Raw genomic sequence first — 21,677 nt, 5'->3', positions numbered from 1 at the left:
ATATTAATTTTATCAACTAAAGATGCATTATCAAACATTTTGAATTATTATGTTTTTTTTTACTCCAGTTAAAAGAAATTCTGAATTATAAACTTATTCATGTTATTATCTAGAAACATTGAGATACAATTTTTCACATTAAAATTAAAAAAAAATTGGAAAGAGTATACTAAGGGAAAGTACATGAACTACTTTTATACGGTATATGGTTAACCAGAAAACCGTATCTTAACCAGACAATATTTGTGTAATATAATCAGCATTTATTTATATTGACATGAATTATCATTGATGGGTTCATATACTAAAAATTTCATGTTTATTTTTATTAGCTCTCATATTTTATAGATAACGACTGTCTTAAGAGTAAAGAGACAAAAGTGTATGGCATCTAAGCTGACGGAGCGTCTTTATTCCATTCGTTTTATATATTCCTTGATACATATGACGTGGCTTATAATTATACATGCTGTCCTTTTGTTATTGTTCTTTAATATCTTTTGTATTCATGTCTTTCATTTATTTTGTTTACTAGTTATGTCTGTTTGTTTTGTTCACACAGTGTGTCAATGTGATGAAATTCAGTGCGACTGTCATACAAGTCAGTGGTTCAGCTAGCTATAAAACCAGGTTTAATCGACCCTTTTCTACATAAGAAAATGTCTGCACAAAGTCAGGAATATGAAAGTTTTTTCCATACGTATACCGAATAGCGCTCAGCCATTGTTAGTTATAAAAAATGTACGAAAGGGATGTTTGATGGGACCGGTCCAAGTGAACTATCCATTTGCAAAGAACACAGCTCTTATCGCTTTGACATTACCTAATTATATGTTCAAATTGTTTGTATTTGCACATCACCATATGTGTACTGCTTTGTTTGTTATTTGCTTATCAATAGTCCAATACTTGGACTTAGTTTCAATTGAAATATTTAATTTGACGAATTGTTTAAATTGCACTAACTAATTAAGTAATTTAAAGTATAAAACACTAGTAAGTAGAAACAAATGTAAAACAAATAGAGCAAATATTACACTTTACAGCTGCCATTTCAAATTTGAATTTTAATGTCATATTTTCAAAAACCATTCTCGAAATTTGTAACACGCCGTTACAAATCTAGTGGTTCAAACATTCAAATTAGTTTGGGATGATAGTACCTTCTTGTTTTGATAAGAAATTCTTCGAACGGGTATAAATGTTTCCACCCATTAAAACATCGACAATGTTTGTTGTTATTGGAACATTGGCAATGAGAGAACCATTTTATGGGAAGAGGTTTTGAAACAATATTCATTTTGTCGTTGTTGCCGGGTTTGGTCTATTATCAGGTCTTATTAAATATTTGTGATATTAAACAGAAATTAAATAAAAACTATGCCAAAAACTAAAACAACAAAAATATCCGAGGAGCATTTTCATATGGTGTAATTTCTTTACATAATTGGGGGTTCATTGGTATGCTGTCTTTTTCATTAAAAAAGAAGACTTGGTTTGATTCCCAGTGAGACAATTCTCCACAAGAGACCAAATGACACAGAAAAAAGACTTGATATGATTCCCAATGATACAACTCTCCACAAGAGACCAAATGACACAGACAAATTAACTATAGGTCTCCGTATGACCTTTGACAGTGCGCAAAATCCATACTATATAGTCTGATATAAAAGTTCCCAAAATGACAAATGAACACAATTCGAATGAGAAAACTAACGGCCCAATTTGTGTACAAAAAAATCTGCAACACAGCAACAATCGACTACTACTGAATTACAGGCTGTTAAAGTTGTTTTAAAATGGAATACGCAGTGTTCAGTGATTTATAAAGCCATATGTTTTAATTTTGATACTAGAAGGAAAACAATAAAAACTGATAAGAGTTCCAGAAAGCAAATGCTGAATAAATATCCTAGTATACAGTTATATCTTGTAAGGTGGTGGTGGTGGTGATTGATTATTGACTCCTTGACCTGGAGCAGCAGCTGTAAACTGAGGTGTAGAAACAGGATATTGTTGCGTCATCATTCCTGCAGGATAAACACCAGTATGCGCGGCAGATACGTTCTGTCCGGGTACAGTCTGAATAATTTGGGTATTTGGCATTCCAAGTACATTTGTTTGCGGTCCGGCAGTGATGTACACGAATGTTCTCTGTAAACAGAACAGAAAAAAGCAGACATTAGTTTAACTATAGTATCAACAATTTGCATTATGTTGACACATATAAAACACTTTCTTATACCTTAAAAAGCAACTAATTGTGTTTAGCATTTTCTTTCGGATAATCAGCTGATACAGTATTGATCCCCTGAAAACTGAGTTTATCTAAAGGGGGGGTGGGAATAAAACAATATTAAATTGTTCTACTTAATGTTTATTAACAAATTATCGTAATTATCGCAATGTACATGTAGCACATGTACATAAATACAGGCTGTAAATCTATTCAAAGCGAGGATAACATTGAAAATGACAATGGGCAATGTGGTCAAGAGAAAACAACCCGACCAAAGAGTTAAAAGAAACAGACAAAGGTCAGCGATGAACCTGTAACACAGCGTGAAAATCCCGCCCGAGATATTTTTAAATGAGGTGTTACTTTAAACAGGGAAATTTTCGCGGCATGCAGGGAAATTTTCGGGGTAAGAGTTGAAACGCGACAATTAAACGACCACGAATATTTCCAAATGATTCATAAAACAAAACTTATAGAGAACACGACCGGGACATCGTCAATTCAAAACGGCGCGAATGTAGATTTTGTTGGGAAATTGAGAAATAAAGACGACGCGAAAATTTCCCGGATTACAGTATTGGAATAAATTACTTACCTCTGATGAACCAAAGGATGAGCAGCAACAGCAGAATGACGATGCAACTATGGCTATGACCAATTCAACAAAACCCAACAGTGCAATGATAGACGACAACACTGCAGCACCACTTTTATATTCTGCTCGCTATATAAATACATAATTAGTTATTTTATAAATATTTGAATTATTATATAGAATAATAACACTCAAAATTAAAAACCAATTGTTCAGAGAACAATTGAAAGTCTTTCCACACCACAGAAATTTGGATAAGAAGGTAGTTTCTTCATACTGATGCGATAAATAATGGTTTAATTATCTTTTTGAGTGATATAAGGGAGATAATATGCTACTTCCGGTCAAATGAATGTCACATCTGGTCTCATATGATAGGTTCTTTCACACTGATTGCAAAAATATATAGTTTCTATATACTTTTGTATGTAGAATGTGAGATAATTGGCCACTTCCGGTTTGTTGGAAGTCATTTTTAGTCTTCAGTACTTTGTTCATGTATCTATATGAAAAAATATATGGATTCTGAGTACTTTTATTTGAAAAAATTGCAAAAAAAGCTACTTCCGGTTTTCTCAAGGTCACTTCCGGTAGCCATTTTTCAAGGTCATTTGTCACTTAACCTTTTGTATCAGGTCAAATGTCTTTATAATGAACTTACTTGAAGTTATAATCAAATAACCTCATATCAAGACATTTCAGGGGCGACAACTCCTATAAGATGCCATCTAATTGTATAAGACTAAATGTAGCATATCTTCATTACAATTAAGCAGACATTTTGCACTTGTTCTTTTATATGAATCTCTCAAAGTGAGTGAGAAAATGCAAAAACAAGCAAAAGTCACAATTGGGAACTTGACCTTGACCTTTGACCTTGACCTCATTTTCTAAGTTAGGACCTAGGGGACTCAAATAAAAACATCCCAGGGTTATACGGTTATCTGTTAATGAGTTAAATAAACATACCGACAAATTCATTTTGTAAAGGTAGATAACTCCTATAAAATTTCATCGAATTGCTTCGATCCAAATACGCCAAAAATTACTGAGGATGTAACGAACAATTTGTAAAAAGAATTTTGTCGCTATCTTTTTTTGTTACGAAGGAGATACGCTTTGATGATAAACAGTGAATAGGGAGATAACTCTTACAAAGAAAATGGTTCGGCTTAGCAGGGTGAAATTTAAAAGCGCATAAACTATACGATACAATATGAGAAATATCTAAGCGACATATTGCGAAACAAACATTTATCGCAAGAACAAAAGTTGGCGGAAAAAAAAAAAAAATAATAATAATTAAAAACCAATTGTTCAGAGAACAATTGAAAGTCTTTCCACACCACAGAAATTTGGATAAGAAGGTAGTTTCTTCATACTGATGCGATAAATAATGGTTTAATTATCTTTTTGAGTGATATAAGGGAGATAATATGCTACTTCCGGTGAAATGAATGTCACATCTGGTCTCATATGATAGCTTCTTTCACACTGATTGCAAAAATATATAGTTTCTATATACTTTTCTATGTGGAATGGGAGATAATTGGCCACTTCCGGTTTGTTGGAAGTCATTTTTAGTCTTCAGTAATTTGTTCATGTATCTATATAAAAAAATATATGGATTCTGAGTACTTTTATGTGAAAAAATTGCAAAAAAAGCTACTTCCGGTTTTCTCAAGGTCACTTCCGGTAGCCATTTTTCAAGGTCATTTGTCACTTAACCTTTTGTATCAGGTCAAATGTCTTTAAAATGAACTTACTTGAAGTTATAATCAAATAACCTCATATCAAGACATTTCAGGGGCGACAACTCCTATAAGATGCCATCTAATTGTATAAGACTTAATGTAGCATATCTTCATAACAATTAAGCAGACATTTTGCACTTGTTCTTTTATATGTATCTCTCAAAGTGAGTGAGAAAATGCAAAAACAAGCAAAAGTCACAATTGAGAACTTGACCTTGACCTTTGACCTTGACCTCATTTTCTAAGTTAGGACCTAGGGGACTCAAATAAAAACATCCCAGGGTTATACGGTTATCTGTTAATGAGTTAAATAAACATACCGACAAATTTATTTTGTAAAGGTAGATAACTCCTATAAAATTTCATCGAATCGCTTCGATCCCAATACGCCAAAAATTACTGAGGATGTAACGAACAATTTGTAAAAAGAATTTTGTCGCTATCTTTTTTTGTTACGAAGGAGATACGCTTTGATGATAAACAGTGAAAAGGGAGATAACTCTTACAAAGAAAATGGTTCGGCTTAGCAGGGTGAAATTTAAAAGCGCATAAACTATACGATACAATATGAGAAATATCTAAGCGACATATTGCGAAACAAACATTTATCGCAAGAACAAAAGTTGGCGGAAAAAAAAAAAAAATAATAATAATAATAATAATAATAATCAGAACAAAAACAATAAGTCTTTCCACAGAAAAGTGGAAAGACTTAATAATAATTAAAAACCAATTGTTCAGAGAACAATTGAAGGTCTTTCCATCAAAACAATGTATTTTGATATGAAAAGTTGTGAAACTAAGTTTAAAATGTCATTTCAATCGTCAAATGATAGCTCCTAGTAAGCTGATTCCAAAAATATATTGTTTCCATACATTTTTTTTAAATAAGGGAGATAATTTGTTACTTCCGGTTTGAAAAAATGTTACTTCCGATTATATTTGAATATTTACTTGACACTGATTTCAAAAATATCTGGTTCTATATACTTTTATATTAATAAAGTACAAAAAATAGCTACTTCCGGTTTACAAAAGGTCACTTCCGGTTGTTTTTTTCAAGGTTAAATGGTTTGATATCTTTTTCTAAAAGTTGTATATCTTTATCATGTATACATATAGAATAAAAGCAAAGGTCAAAATCTAGAACGTCAAATTAAGATATGACCTTGAGATCAATTTCAAGGTCATAAACCAAGGACCTCAAATCAAAAGACCATAGGTCTTAATTATATGTAGTTAATGAGTTAAATCACCAAACGCGTATTTTTAAATACAAGAGGGGAGAAAACTCCCTTTTACATTCAACGTACGCTTGCAATCAAAAATTTACATCTTACGACATGTCGCAACTAACAATTTAGTAAAAATAATTTGTTGATATCTTATACAGTCTTTGGATATAAGTTAAAATAAGCCAAATTCAAATATTAGAATTTGACCTTGACCTTTGACCTTGACCTTATTTTCATTTTTTGGGACCAAGGACCTCAAATCAAAAGATCCTAGGTCTCTATCACTTATGGTTTATAAGATAGAAATTCATATCACTTATATCAGATGCATAAGGGGAAATAACTCTCATATGGAGCGGTCATATCGCTTCGGTCAAAATAGGACAAATCATGCGAAGGATATAACGAGCAATTTTGTAAAATAAATTTGTCATAATCTTTTACGGTTGCGAAGGAGATGCGCTAACAAGGAAAACAGTGTTTGGGGAGATAACTCCTACAAAGAAAAGTATTCGTTTACGCAGGGTAAATTTCAAAAGCGCATAAACTGTTCGATATCATATACAAAATATCTAAGCGACATATTGCGAAACAAATGTTTATCGCAAGAACAAAATTAGGCGGAAGAAAAAAAAAAAAAAAAAAAAAATAATCAGAAGAAAAACAATAGGTCTTTCCACAGAAAAGTGGAAAGACCTAATAACCATTTGATACGAATATAATCGCTGTGATCTCTAATTGTCTGTTTATTACACGATGATTGGTTGCATTATTTATATGTCTTGCTTCTTAAAAGCTTTAATATGATGTTAAGTTCGGATATAATAACGACATTATAATGTTCACATCTTTAGAAATTGACGGTAATTCTTCTACAGCCATTAAGAGTTGAACAATATGGTAAATGAAATGTATACAATTAATGACTGTTTGTTTTCATTCTAGATGACGTTTTGGCTATTTAGGTTGTACGGTTACTGTATTATTGACATACATCTCCTTTATTTGAACTACCTAAATTCTGGTTTTACTAATTTTAAAATTTTCTCAAGATAACTCAGAATAGACATTAAATAAAGACAATTTGTGTCATACATTGTTCAGGAAGCGAATTCATACAAATACATTTAGTTGTTTTATGAGTGTGTGCGTATACACAAAAACTCAAATAAAAAAGGTGAATAGAATGTTTCTTACGAAAATCGCTCCGACAACTCCCAAACTAAATACTGTTGGTACAAATGTCGCTGCCCCAACAATACAACAAACCATGAACGCAATTTTCTGTAATAAAAAGTGTATATATTTTTCAGTGCTGTAAAATATAACGTCAAAGAAAATAGAAGCAAGTAATCAAACGCACACACACACACATTTATATTTCATTTTGTTGAAGTGTTGTCCGTTTTCTATCGATGTAAATGATATAGAGAAAACGTTATATTTACATAATATTTCTTGTGTTTCATTTGAGAAATGGCCGAATGTTTGTCAATAAGTTGAGATTTACATACTGGGAGTATGGACAAAAAAATAATCACATATCAAACAAAAACAGTTGCAAGTCAAATCCAACAAAAAAAAAAGGTTATGGTTGATTTCTGAAATTATTATTATCTATCCCCTTATTTTCTTGATTTTGATTATGTCATAGATCGAATGTTTCGTTCAGTGTATATTCACTTGTTTGTTTATATAAAAAAAGATGTGCATGATTTCTCATTTGACATACCACAAGAGACCATATGACATAGGAAACACAACTTCCGTACGGCCCTCAACGAAGAGAAAAGCACATAGCCTATAGTCAGCTATTAAAGTCACCGAAATGACAAATGTAAAATAATTCATACGAGAAAAAACTAACGGCCTTTCTTTTATGTTTTCATATTTGTTTTAACTGAGTTCAGCCTTTTCATTAATATTTTATAGTGTGTCTTTCTATGTTGTGATGATACACTTATGATTTAGGTAAGGGTGAAGGTTTGGTACCTATTCAAAACGTTAAACCTGTTGTATTTTTTTCTTGTTTTTTTTATATAGACCGTTGATTTTGCCCGTTTGAATGGTTTAAACTACCAATTTTATGGGTCCTTTATAGATTGCTGTTCGGTCTGATTCAAGGCTCCGTGTTGAAGGCCGTTTATTGACCTATAATGGTTTACTTTTATAAATTGTTATTTGGTTGGAGAGTTGTCTCATTGACACTCACACCAACTCTTTCTATATCTATTTGACCTATATGGTCTACTTTTACAAATTATGACTTGGACGGTGAATTGTCTCATAGACAATCACACCGCATCTTCGTAAATCTATATAGTTTGTCCCAATGTGTCGGAAGGGTGAGCAGATGTTGCCTCGTATGTGAAACCGTTTCTATGACAACACATTATGATCATTTACAATATTTATACATAGTGAATTATCTACTTAGTAATTAAAATTACTCTAAGCACATCATAAAACAATCAATGCAGTTAAACAAGGTGTTAAACTTTAAAACAATCAATGCAATAAAAATGAAATAAAATTTTGAACCCATATAAACAGGAAACAGAACAGTTAAACAAAATATCTATAACTAAAAGGCATTTACTACAACGAAACGAACATAGATAAAAAGTCATTGTCAGTGTAAAAAGTTAAATGTAATCCCTGAAAAGGAGTCTGAAATAATGTTTTTTTTTCCTTTCTAAAAAAGTTCAATTAAGTGTTTATGTCTCAATAACGACACATGGTTTTAGTAGTGTTTTCCTTTGCCATCTGTGTACCCTGTAAAGAACACTCTAAGAAATTCAAGAGAAGATAAAGATACCAAAAGAGTCATTTTAACGCACAAGTCAAAAACAAACACTGCAATGACTATGGCTAAACATAAACAAATACTGACAGACAAGCAACAGTAGATACACAATAACACCAACAACTTAAGACTGAGCAACACGAACCCCATCAACACTGAGGATGATATCAGATAGGAAGGAGGTAAGCAGATGTTACATCCATCGTGCAATGTCATGTTTTCTGTGACAAAAAAAAACTAAATATTAAGTATTCTATGCTATGCTTATACATTGTAAAGCATACTATATGGAACGAGTGTTGCTCTTTCGTGTCATTGTTGGAGGAACTCTTTATGATTTTGAAAAGGTTTTCAAAATATGTTGATTTAAGTATATATGTTTTCTGCTCTATGGTGGGATTGTTGTCTCTTTGACACATTCCCTATTTTCATTCTCAATTTTATTATAACTTTGTCTAGCTTATTGCATTAATGAATATACAGATGTATATTCGATCTTATTGTCGGCTTAGTTATCCTTATCCTTAACGGTAGTTTTAGTGCTTACCTGATTGTTTATTGTTAGGGATTTAAAGACAAATTTGATTTAATTTGAATTAAGTTATGTTTGATTGTTTATTGTAAATATACACTAGTGCTTACCAAACATTTCCAGCGACTTTGACGCCTTGGGGTCATGCAAAATGGAAAAGTTCCTGTCAGTATAAACTATAAAAGATATAGATAAAGCTGATCACTGAATGACAATATAAGTGCGTGTATTTTTTTTATTACCAGGAAAATATAATTGGAATCACTATCAAAAATTATTCAATCTATAAAATGCGACATAAGTTTTAAAAATTCTGATACATATATGACTGAGGGGAAAAATTTCAAGGACAATCATTCGTATACTATTTATTATTTTGTGTTTTGCCGGTGACAAAAATGTAATATTAATCCTCAAATAGTCTTTGAAAATGACTGACACGTCGGTTTGCACATTCTTAAGATCATGCTTACAAAGATGATATTCCAATGTTCTAGTGGCACGCAATTATCGATTTTTTTCAGTCAGTACTTACAAAATACCGCCGTTAAATCATTGTTTTCTTAAATGTTAAAGTATCAAGCCCTGGCACAATACAAAACCCTATAGCCTTTACATCATTTTGCATTTTCATGTTAATATTCAGTATTTCGAATGATAGATTTTTTTACGTTGTGTGTGTGTTTTTCGTTTGTGAAGGGAGAGTTTTCAATGTGTTTTATAATGTACACTTTGTGTTTTTGTTTTTTTTATCTTATTGATAAAATGTAGTACTTTTTTTTTAAATCTTGATATAATAAAAACAAATTAAATAGTATAACATCTCACCCATCCGGAAAAAATGACACAAACTATATCGAAAGCAAGGAGTGGTGATGCATAGTAATACCAATCACACCGATAGTAATAATCATCATAATTGTAATTAGAGTTATCATTGTAATCACAATTTTTACTCAGATTTACACTGTCAATGATAACTCCAGCAAAACTTAGAATGCCACATAATACACCAATCCCAATCTGTATTCCGCCAAACACCCTCAGCGTCTTCACTCGATATTCGTTGGAGGCTTCGTTATCTGTATTCTGTATATTCATGATCACTGGTTGATTTTTGTTTCAACTAAATGGGTTTTTTCACATGTACATGTATCTGTTAAAATGAGAAATAGAATAGGAAACTATTAACAGTAGATATAAAAGGTAGGTTACTAATTGGACGACAGAGATGAAGGGAAAAGAATATGAACTGCTGTTGAATATTAAACTTTATCTTACCTCCTATACATGTCTAGGAATATGATTGGTTAAAAGCGTCCTCGTGGAAACCGTGTATATTTAATATTAGGTTAGTTGGTTGACTGGGCTTATTTCATACACGGTTAGTAGTGGAGTTGCTTCCCTTTATATTCCATATTATGTAATAAGTAGGCGGGGCTTATTTCATACACGCTTAGTAGTGGTGTTACGTCCCTTTAGAAAAACAAAACAGTACTCAGAAAAAATCTTAAAGGTTTCAACAGACGAAGAAAGTGATGATAAAGTGAAATAAATTCATAAAACACATTTAAATCTAACAAGTTGTCATTGTTGGCATCTATTTTTTGTAGGATCAAAGGAAGTAGTTTCTTAATCATGTTAATGCTAACTGTAATAAAAACTTGCTCACTTTGATAGGTCACTAGTCTACATTTTACACGTTAAGATAGTCAGCAAGATAAATTCGTAAAAAAATGGCGTAATACGGTATATTAAGGGTCAGTAAATTCCATAAGGGGATTCGAGCTTCGCACTCACCCCATATGGAATTTACTGACCCCATATATACCGTATTAGGTCACTAGCACACTATGTAACTATGAATGTTTGATAAATATGTGTGTTGTTTTCTCTAATCAATTATCAAGGATGGTTCGTTGCTGAAAATGAAAATAACTTATCAATCAGTGTTGTTTTTAATTAAGTTCAAACACTTACATTTTTTTTTTACTTTCGTCATGAGCTGTGTTCCTGATGATTGTTAATCAAGAAATACGCGACACACATACATTTTTATTATTTGTTTTTCCTGTATATGCACTAAAAATAAACTGTTTTTAAAACATCTGGATACTGAGTTTCTTTTGTGTTTTGTAACGAAATATATTGTAAGTTAGACATTATGACTTTCTACTAGTTAAGGTCAATTGTCCCTTCATGTCCTGTGAGCTATTGATACCACTTGGTCCATGTAAGCTTAGTTTCAAATTCTCTCTAAACCAATTGCAATCTAGCCCTCAATGTTCAACAATGTATCTCATATAACGTATGCATTTTTCTACACTGCAACATACCAACATGGTCACAATGACTTTAAAATGCCGATAACTGTCAATCATCTTATAACATAACCACTTTTATAATAGATATACAACTTTAACAAAACCACAATGCCCAAAATGTCAATATCTATGAAAACTGTTGACTGCTTTATATGCCTTCAGAATGACAAGATAAGTTATTAAATTGACGAATTCTATAGATTCTTGCATTATTTTGAAAATTTGTGTAATTGGTTTTCATGAACCAGTGTATAACCAAAACCTAATCATCGTACAAAACACCGATATCTTGTGGAATGATAGGTTGACTTCTGGTAAAATAATTCAGATTTCCCCCCAAAAAAGACGGAAACAATTAACAAATTCAGACATGTGAGTGAATAATATATCAAAGCATCAACAAATTTCAAGGAAGAACTCAAAGCAATGCTCTCAGTGTTTATGAATTTGATCTTACAGTGGCAACAGAAAAAATCTCAACAATAGTGATTGCAATATGTTCGTCACTAGATGAGATGTGAATTTTGAAAATAAACGTGATCAAAATCCGAACCGCATTACCTCCATGTCTTCACTGCAGCCCACATTTTCAACAATTGAAGAAATATTGTTTAAATGGTACAAAACTTATTATAATTAAACCAGCAGTATTTTTGAATAAAAATGTAGTTTTGTATAGAATACATGTCCCTTTAGTAATCAAACATTTTGGGTAAGGAATAACATGATACTGATGACGTAAGACATGATAATATGCAAATGTGTGTATTGATCTTGTAGGACGTTTGTATGCTCGTTTTTATATCGACAAAATCACTGAGTATTCAAATGTATATGAAAACACTTCTATCAAGAGTTGTAGCACATATTTCATTTTTTTACAAAGATCGAATTTCAAAATACAACATTTGTACAAAAGGGTTCAAAAAACAACTTAAAAATTAGATACTTTTAACTTAGTTTAAAATTAAAAAAATTAAATTAAAAAACAAATAACAGGTGTCTTCTATCCCGTCTGCAAGTGATATTGAAAATATCATATGCATTTGGAATCATTGTTGAAATTGAAACTACATAGTCATAAGTGTAAGACAGAAGTAGCACATATATGTATTTGCTTTATGATTACATGGATAACGATTTTCAAAGATGAAAAAATTATACTTGATAACCACAACTTCTACCCCTTCGTGGTTAATGTAGAGTGCTTAGTATTTGGCGATATGAACGTTTAAGATTTAAAACATGTTAAACGTCATCTTCTATTAGAATATAGATAATATGTGTAAACAAATGTGTGGATGTACTGTGTATAACATTATCAATATTGATTTTGAGTACATAGTGACACCAAAGAGATAAAAATTTAAGTACACACTTCTATATCTTATAAACAACCCTAAATGATGAACCGACAGAAGATACATTATCAAAGATAACTATTACAAGAAAGCTTAATTGTCTCTTGTAAAATCAAAGTAAAAATGATACATTTTCTTTAATTTTTTTCAGTTTAAAATTCAGATAATCCTCACTTATTATCAAAAAGAAATTAATAACACGAAATAAAAAAAATGAAAATTTTGTAAAAACATAGAATACAAACAAAACGATTAATGGATATATCAGTATTCCTCTAACAGATGAAACATGTATAGTTATATACTTGTACATGTACTCTATGCTAATACGAGAACAAAAAACCGTTAATAATTTTCAAATAGCTTATTCGTATAGTATATTTCAGATCAGTCTTAAACATGTAACAGTCGTTTTGTCGTTCAGTTCATAGGTATACTTCGCGAAAAAAATAGAGAATATTTAAAGCATGTAGTCCGATTGTAGAAAAATTATCTAAATTTCTCAAAATAAATTTGAAACAACTCTTACCTGTAGATTACCTGTAGATAAAATGTTTCCCCTTTATTGTGATAAAGATAAATACTGACGCTTATTTTATTTTATGATATCAAATCTTTTATCTCATTGATATAATTTGGGGTTTTACAGTGCAATATCTCGGAACATCCTACCGAGCTTACTGGTTTTGATAAAACAATATTGATATATTTATAATTAATATGTTCATTTTGATTAATTTAATTCGTCCAGGAATAATCAAAATTATATTTTCAAATGTCAATTGAAAACGGCGGATACAAAAGTGTTATTGCACGGTTATTTTTAGACTTTATAAACACCGATATTCTCTGTGTTGTCATCTATGAACGTCGTGATTTTTTTAATGGTTTCTCACTATGGATTTATGCTTTAATACAAATTTTAAAAAGAGCTCAAATTGCAGAATGATGTTTTTATGTTTTCCGTACAAAAGGTATTGTAAAAGCCTCTTGAAATCAGAAATGATTGTAATAAAATATTAAGATATACATCGCGAGAAAGTTTTGATTCGTTTTAAAATATGTCTAAATAATCGAAATACAATAAAAAAAAAAAAAAAAAAAACAATGCATACAATATCTCCACTTTATTATCTTCAGAAATATTTTTCAAGTATTTTCAATGCTGTAACACAATTTATCGGAAATGAAAAGTAAAATAAAACAGAAAATCTAAACTAGAGGAAAATTCAAAACGGAAAGTTCCTAATCAAATGCCAAAATCAAAAGCTCAAAGACATCAAACGAATCGATGACAATTGCCATATTTCAGACTTGGTACAGGCATACATAATAATATGGAAAAAAAAAATAATGTCAATGCAGAATAATGTATTATTGGTCCGTGACACCGGCAGGAACATTAATTTTACCTTTTGTAAGCGTAGCGCTTTTAAAAAATGTAATCAATTCCTGAATACGAGGAAATATAATTGTATACACTATTTGTTTAAATAGACATAATGTTGTATATTTTTACATCAAATCGGAAGTAAAAATATTATTTCAACATGTTCAAACAGTTGAAAATACGCTGTATCTTTCTTTTCTGAAAGGTACTTTAATACTCTAACGTCATGTAAGTAGATTAAAATATTAAAAAAAAAACAGTTTACCCTTGATATAACGTACATAAGTTTTGGTAAACATGGTAAAAAAAGATACTGTAATTGAAGATTTTTTTGCTAATAAGTTTCTAATCAGTTATGCAAAATATGATGAGTGAGGATTTGGTGGATCCAGTGGTTGAAGCGGTGGATATGGTGTCCACGCTAATGACTTGTCATCAGCAACATCATTGAAATCATCAGCAAGTGGTCTTGCGACTAAATCAACATAACTTTCTGTAATGAGCAAAAATGTTATTACATATAACATGTCATAATGAACAACGTTATATTGTGACTTCTGTCAACTTATCACCTTGAATAAACATAAACGTTTTTTCATATTACGTGAACAACGTTGTATTGATTGTGTACTTTGCCAAGTATTGTAGCGTCATAGTCACATGATATAAAAACAAACGTGACTGCATGTAACATGTCTTTATGAACAACGCTATATTGTGTACTCTGTCAAGAAATTTAGCACCACAATCATCTTGTACTTTGCAGTATTAAAGCGCCATAATCACATAACAAACATAAACGTTATAACATATAACGTGTCTTAATGTGCAACGGTATATTTTGTACTCTGCTAAGTGTTGAGCACCATAACTGTCTGTAATACATATATACGTTACTAGTATTACATATGTCATATTTTAATGAGCAACATTATAGTGTGTACTCTGTCAAGTATTATAGCGTCAAAATCAGCCGACACAGTGGCAGATCCAGCAATTTAAAAAAAGGGGGGGTCCCAACCCAGAATAAAGAGGGGGGGTTCAAACTATATGCTACTATTCAAATGCATTGATCGTCCAAAAAAAGGGGGTTCCAACCCCCGAAACCCTCCTTGATCCGCCACTGCGACATTAACAAAAACGTTATTATATATAACGTGTCTTTATGAACAACGTTATACATGTTATATTGTGTACTCTGTCAAGTATTCTAGCGCCACAATCACCTGAAATACATATAAACGTTATACCATATAACATGTTTTTATAAACAATATCATTGCTCGTACATGTATAATAGGGTGATACTACTAATAATACTTCATTGAAATTTTGCTTGAAGACAGATCATACTTATTACAACAACAAAATTGGGGTCACCGAAGTTGTTTTCGAGATATGACGTCATCAAAAAGTCAAGAATCGCGTTTTACCGAAATATAGAAATAGCGCTTTAAGTTGCTAATTGAAGACGAAATTATTGAAAAACGATCTTTGACTGGTATAACTAAAATATTCAAATGTAACTTTTACCTTATACACATTTATTTTTTCTCAGTTTCCTTATTTTTCAGGGCCTTTGAACATTTCCCGCCATTTTTAATTTCTATTAATTATAGATTTCTCTTGAAATAAAAAAATCTACTAATTTTGTTTCCTTGAAACTTCTGTCTAATTGCAGCTTCAGGGGAGATTTTAAAAGCATAAATAAAAAAGGGGGGTCACCGATGTTTTAAATCCGCTAAAACGGAAATTATCTTATTGTCTATTTTTGGAAGGAACTGTGACTAAGGCTCAGAGAACGACGTTACTAAGATAGGAGCATTTCTTGCAATGCTTGGAACTATTGGGTTGACTTAAACTTTTCACTTCAAAATATACTCACATTTTTTCAAGGTATTTCGATTATTAATGGATAATTTTATCAATCTATAGAAACGTTTTAACATTACATACAGTAACAGTTTATTATAAAGTAATTGTCAAAGTTGAAGTCATTTTGAATTTTTTAATTGCATTTGTTGTATAGGGAAAACGAATGTGTGCCTCATGCCGTATTTAAAAAATAATTGACGGATCCGGATTTACAAATTTAAAATCTTCTTCTTCGGAATATTGAGGTTATCGGGGCTTAAAAGTAACATGTTCCATTTAGACTACAAACAGAATAAATTACATAACTTGTCCATTTGCACCGGGAAGATAAAACTTGAAATGTCGTATTAAAATCCACAAACTCGGCACTTTTAAAAAAAGCCCTTAATGACACCATTTTCGGAAGAAATTTAAAATTGGTTAACATTTCCGTAATTACATAACGCTCCATAATCGCACTAACGTAAGTTCGACTTTCAGTGAAATTTTGAGTTAAAGTTCGAGTTTTGATTTCGAACATATATTCTAGTAAGAGTTCTAGTCAAAGCTCGAGTTACACTTAGAAACTTCCGAGTTATACTGTTAGATAGAGTAAAAATTCTGGTAAGAGTTAAGATTTTGAGATCCGATGAAATTAAGAGTAAGATTGCAGTTTTTTTTTCCATTGTTTTCTTGAATTTTGCAAAACTTTCAGTGGCAAATATTACATAAACATCAGCACAAAACATTTGTCTATATGAGTGGAATATTCTTTTACCAGACGGACCATTAATGTGTTGGTTACTATTTAGCAGTACTCCAAAGACATGAAACTCTACACACAAACAACTCAGCATTGAAATAGACCATAGACCATAAGCATGATAAGGGCAGAATGCAGGTAAATGTTAGTCATCTTAAAAACTATAACAGATATAGACAATCTGACATAGCAGAAATGCTCAAAATGACGCTGGAATCAAAAATGATTTTATACCAAATTATGTTTTGGTATATTTTGAAAAATTAAGATATACAGTTTAACAAATGGAGAGTTGTCTCATCGTCACTCATATCACATCTTCGTATTAGTAGTTACCATGATATATTATTATCAAATTTCTGAATGTAAAGTCTATAATTCATGCGACATAATTTCATCATGTTCATGTTAGTCTATTAAGGGGTAATGAGTTTATACACATAACATGCATATTCAAGACGATTTTAACCTGTTAATATGATTTGCTTGATTTTAAAAATTATGTCACAAGTGCTTTCACCTAGGTCTTTAGAAAGTGAGCGTTCTCGGAAGAAAAAAACATCAAATAAATGCAAATTTGTCTAGTATCAATCCTAGAACCCATTATAATTGAAACATAAAACTCTCACCTAGGTCTTTAGAAAGTGAGCGTTCTCGGAAGAAAAAAGCATCAAATAAATGCAAATTGGTCTAGTATCAATCCTAGAACCCATTATAATTGAAACATAAAACTTTCTTATCTGCTGGTTTTGTTATATTTACATTTGATTTCACGTCTGACCAATACTTTCTATTTTCTCTGTACATAATTGACCAGTATATAAATGACGGAAACCAACAATAAATCCAAACAACAAAGTATTCACATGAACCAAGCATTTATCATTTTTACAACACCGCAACTCAACATCCATAATGTATATCAAAGTTATATAACAGTAACAATATTTACATGGAATAAAGTATCTTACAAAATTATAAAGAGTTATCTAGTTCGTTAAACACAATAACATTCTAAAGAATTTTCAGTATAACAAAACTTTTACTGTTGTTTTATTCTTCTATAATTTCAATGTTTGAACTATTTATAACAACAGAGTCATATAGTCTTCGTTTAGAATACCGATAAGATTATACTTTTGTAAACAAATGTGTGGATGAAATGACATCACTTTATCAATAAACACTTGGTTTGTTGTGAGTACACACTGACACCAACGAGATACATGTTTAAGTACACACTAAGATATCTTATAAACACCACTAATTGCTTTACCAAGAGTAGATGCAATACTAAAGATATCAAATACAGAGAAAAACATTGTCTCTTGTACAACAAACATGACAAAAGTCTGATGGTACAAACACTTTTCAAATTAAGATATTTTTTTCACTTCACAGTTCAGAAAACGTCACTATTATTCAAAAGAATTGTATAAACTGAAAAATTAAAACATTTGATTAATATATAAAAGAGCCTTTTGTACCCCAAAAAATGAAAAGAAGATATGGTGGTTTAGCATATATTCGTATTATATGGTGGAACAGCAAGAACTACAACCGATGACAATATTCCGATAGCTCTTTCTACAGTTCTTGTACAATGTTTTCTAAAAAAAACCTGCCGTAATTCATCTTTAAATACTAGCTTTCACTTCGCAACCGAAGAGTAACATGATTTCTATTGATTTTGAGTTTAAAAAGGTATATTTTTTTACTTATGTACAGTTTATATGTTTGTTAAAATGAAACATATAAACGTGGGAGATTACATAAAAATTCTTAGTATGATTAAGTCTATAATAATTAATCGATTAGAGTTTTCTAAATTTAATTTGAAAATTTGAAAAAAATCTTACCTGAGAATGCAAATCTTCTTTTGTATTATGTGTATTGAACTAAATTTTGACGTTGGTTTTATTTTATGATAACATATCTTTTATCACTGTGATGTAATCTCGGGATTTTCAGTGCAACATCTTGACATACACATCAAAGGTACTTATTGATAACAAAAGTTTGATATATATATCAACGAAGTTAACCATAAACACATAAGTTTTGTTATTCAACCTTTTTGTTCACGGTTTTCTGACAAGGATCTAAGATCTGACAAAACATGTATTTTATTTTCTTGTATCAGGACTTCTTTTAAGTTCATCCGGGTTTGCTTAAACCATACACCATTTTTATAATTTCCAGACAAATTTGCAGTTCTTGAGATAATAATGAACTAAACAAAATTTAGAACCAAGAGTTGAGTAATTTTAAAAGCAATGCGCGGTCACATGATTTACATTTAAAATAGATTGTAATTGAAATGAAAGTGAATACAGATGATTTGAGGCACCTATTTATCTACGTCAAAGATAATAGATAGACATGATAGAAGTCATTTTATTTTCTGCTGCCCTCTTTATTAGAAAAATATAGAAATAGTGAGAAATGAGTGATTGCTATTGGTGTTAAAATAACGAGAAATTTAGAGGACACTCTATATGCTCTATGAAATGTGCAAAACTATCTGTGCAAAATTTAGTGAGGGTTATATTTCATTTATATTATTTTCAAAATCCCAGAAGTATAGAGTACGCTTAGAAAATGCAAAAAAAAAGGGAGCAGTGTCATATGTGTTTTTCAGATAATTCACACCGGTTGTTTTTATAGTGAATACACAGAACCCTAAAAAAAGCTATATGTGTCACTTATATAAGTTATGACTTCAATTTAACCTAAGGCGAAATAACGATTTGTGACGCATCAATGTATACGTCTGATGTAAAAAGTAAAATTTATGAAGATTGAACCAGAAGGCTTTCACGAGATTTTTCTGATTTCATTGCACATTTCATTGTACATCTGCTGCAAATAAATAAAACTGCAAATCTATAAAGGAACGTACAGTCTTGTTTATTTATTGAAAAAAGTTTAATTGAAATAGAGTGCAATCTTAATTTGTATTTTGAATTATCAATAACAGGATCATTGGGGATTATACGGATCTGGTGGTGGCGGTGGAACCAATATTATTGGTTGGACTTCTTCATAGTCTTTAATTTATTTGAGGTTTTAAGTAATTGGATATGGATCTGTAATTAACATAGGATAGAATATTAAGATATGAATGCATCTACCAGAACATGCAAATTCAGATGGTTGAATGTGCTACCAATGTGCTATTTATCATGTCTATATAGAAAAAATATAACAAAAATGCAAAGTAGTAGTATTCGTCGAAAGTAGATATTCCTCATTTCTCTGTTCTAATCTCACAAATAGGAGAAAGCCAATGGCACAATTAAAGTAAGCAGAGCAGTAAAACACTCGTAATTGATAAATATTCTACCTTTTGAATATTGTTGCTTTTTCAGCATATACATTAAAAAACGCAAAAAAACACATGTAAGATATACCTGAAAGCCTAGGATGCATCCTTGAAATTAATCCAGAATTATATAGCGGAATGTATTTAATTCCCTTTCTGACGACTATCGACTTACTACGAGAAAATCATTTTGTAAATCTGAATGTATACATGTGCCCTATAAAGATTAAATAAAACAACATGAACTCCGAGAGAAGCAAAGAGAGTTGCATTTGGAAACAAATTAGAAACACATTGAAAATTGGCTAGAGTGTGTTCTCCTCGGTTTTTTTACATATCCACAAAATGAGTAACAATGCACACAATGAACTGTTTAGAGAGGGGCGAACGATACCAGATGAACAGTCAAACTCATAGATAAAAAAAAAACTGACAACGCCATGCCTTAAAAAAAGGACAAAGAGACAAATAATAGTACAAAGTGAAATCACAAAAATGCTGAAATCCATGGAAAATTTAAAACGGAAAGTCCCTAAACAAATGACAAAATCAAATAATTAACAAATCAAACGGATGAACAACAACAGTCATATTCCTGACTTGGTACAGACATATTCAAATGTAGAAAATGGTGGATTGAACCTGGTTTTATACATGTTATAGCGCTAAACCTCTGACTTGTATGACAGTCGCATCAAATTCCATTATATTCACAACGACGCGTGAACAAACCAGACATAAAAGACACAACATAGAAAACTAGAGACTAACCAACCGTGCGAGCGCTATAAAGCAAGTCATGTTCGATAAACACTTCCATCATCTAGAGACTAAGCAACACGAACCCCCCCCCCCCCCAAAAAAAAAAAAAAAAAAAAAACTGGGGGTGATCGCAGGTGATCCGGAAGGGTTAGCAGATCCTGCTCCACATGTGGCACCCGTCGTGTTGCTCATGTTATTACAAACCCGGTAAATAGTCTAATTCGATAGGTCTCATTCGTTTGAAAAGGGAAATGGAGTGTAGTTACGACAGAACATATCCGATATCATCTGTAAAACAATATTCCATAAAGGTTAATGCAATCAACTGGTGATGGCTACAATTTACTTATTAATGATAAGACTAGACCACATGTTATTAATCAACACAACACATGTTTTCATGCATTGTGGTATACACAATTTCGTTTACTTGTATCAACATTTATAGTCCATGATAAGAAGTTTTGGTTCCATACTCAGATTAACAAATAGTTGATTCTTTTCAGAAAATATTTGTTTGAATTACTCGATATATACTCATTAATATAATCGATGATTAAGTGAAGATTTTAGATGTTCGTCTACAAGACAGCAACAAAACAACAGTGGAAAACATAATTACCAATAAGATGAATTTTCATTTAGTTATTTAAAAAAAGTGTTTTTTGAATTATGAGTGGGTTCGTAAGAATGGGAAAGAGTGTTTGTCAAATATATGTGTTGGTCACTTAAAT

At 31.1% G+C, this 21,677-nt stretch overlaps 1 protein-coding gene across 2 annotated transcripts; it reads right to left on the bottom strand.

Annotated features, from left to right (window-relative positions):
* Positions 1 to 1,830: 1,830 nt before the first annotated feature.
* On the bottom strand, positions 1,831 to 18,818 carry LOC139482008 (uncharacterized). 2 transcript variants are annotated; one of them, XM_071265641.1, is made up of 6 exons: positions 18,716 to 18,818; positions 9,993 to 10,320; positions 9,275 to 9,340; positions 7,024 to 7,110; positions 2,838 to 2,966; positions 1,831 to 2,157 (listed from the first exon to the last, which is right to left on the bottom strand). In XM_071265641.1, exons 2-6 carry the CDS (start codon positions 10,263 to 10,265, stop codon positions 1,927 to 1,929), a joined length of 786 nt encoding a protein of 261 aa, XP_071121742.1. In that variant the 5' UTR covers positions 10,266 to 10,320; positions 18,716 to 18,818; the 3' UTR covers positions 1,831 to 1,926. The 2 variants fall into 2 exon arrangements, with proteins under 2 accessions (XP_071121742.1, XP_071121741.1); XM_071265640.1 differs by lacking the exon at positions 18,716 to 18,818 and adding an exon at positions 13,379 to 13,462.
* Between the last annotated feature and the right edge of the window lie 2,859 nt (positions 18,819 to 21,677).

The sequence above is a fragment of the Mytilus edulis genome, chromosome 7 (genome assembly GCF_963676685.1).
Source record: "Mytilus edulis chromosome 7, xbMytEdul2.2, whole genome shotgun sequence".
Lineage (NCBI taxonomy): Eukaryota > Metazoa > Mollusca > Bivalvia > Mytilida > Mytilidae > Mytilus > Mytilus edulis.
Note: the sequence above shows the minus strand (reverse complement) of the source record. Positions and strands in the feature narration are given on the sequence as shown.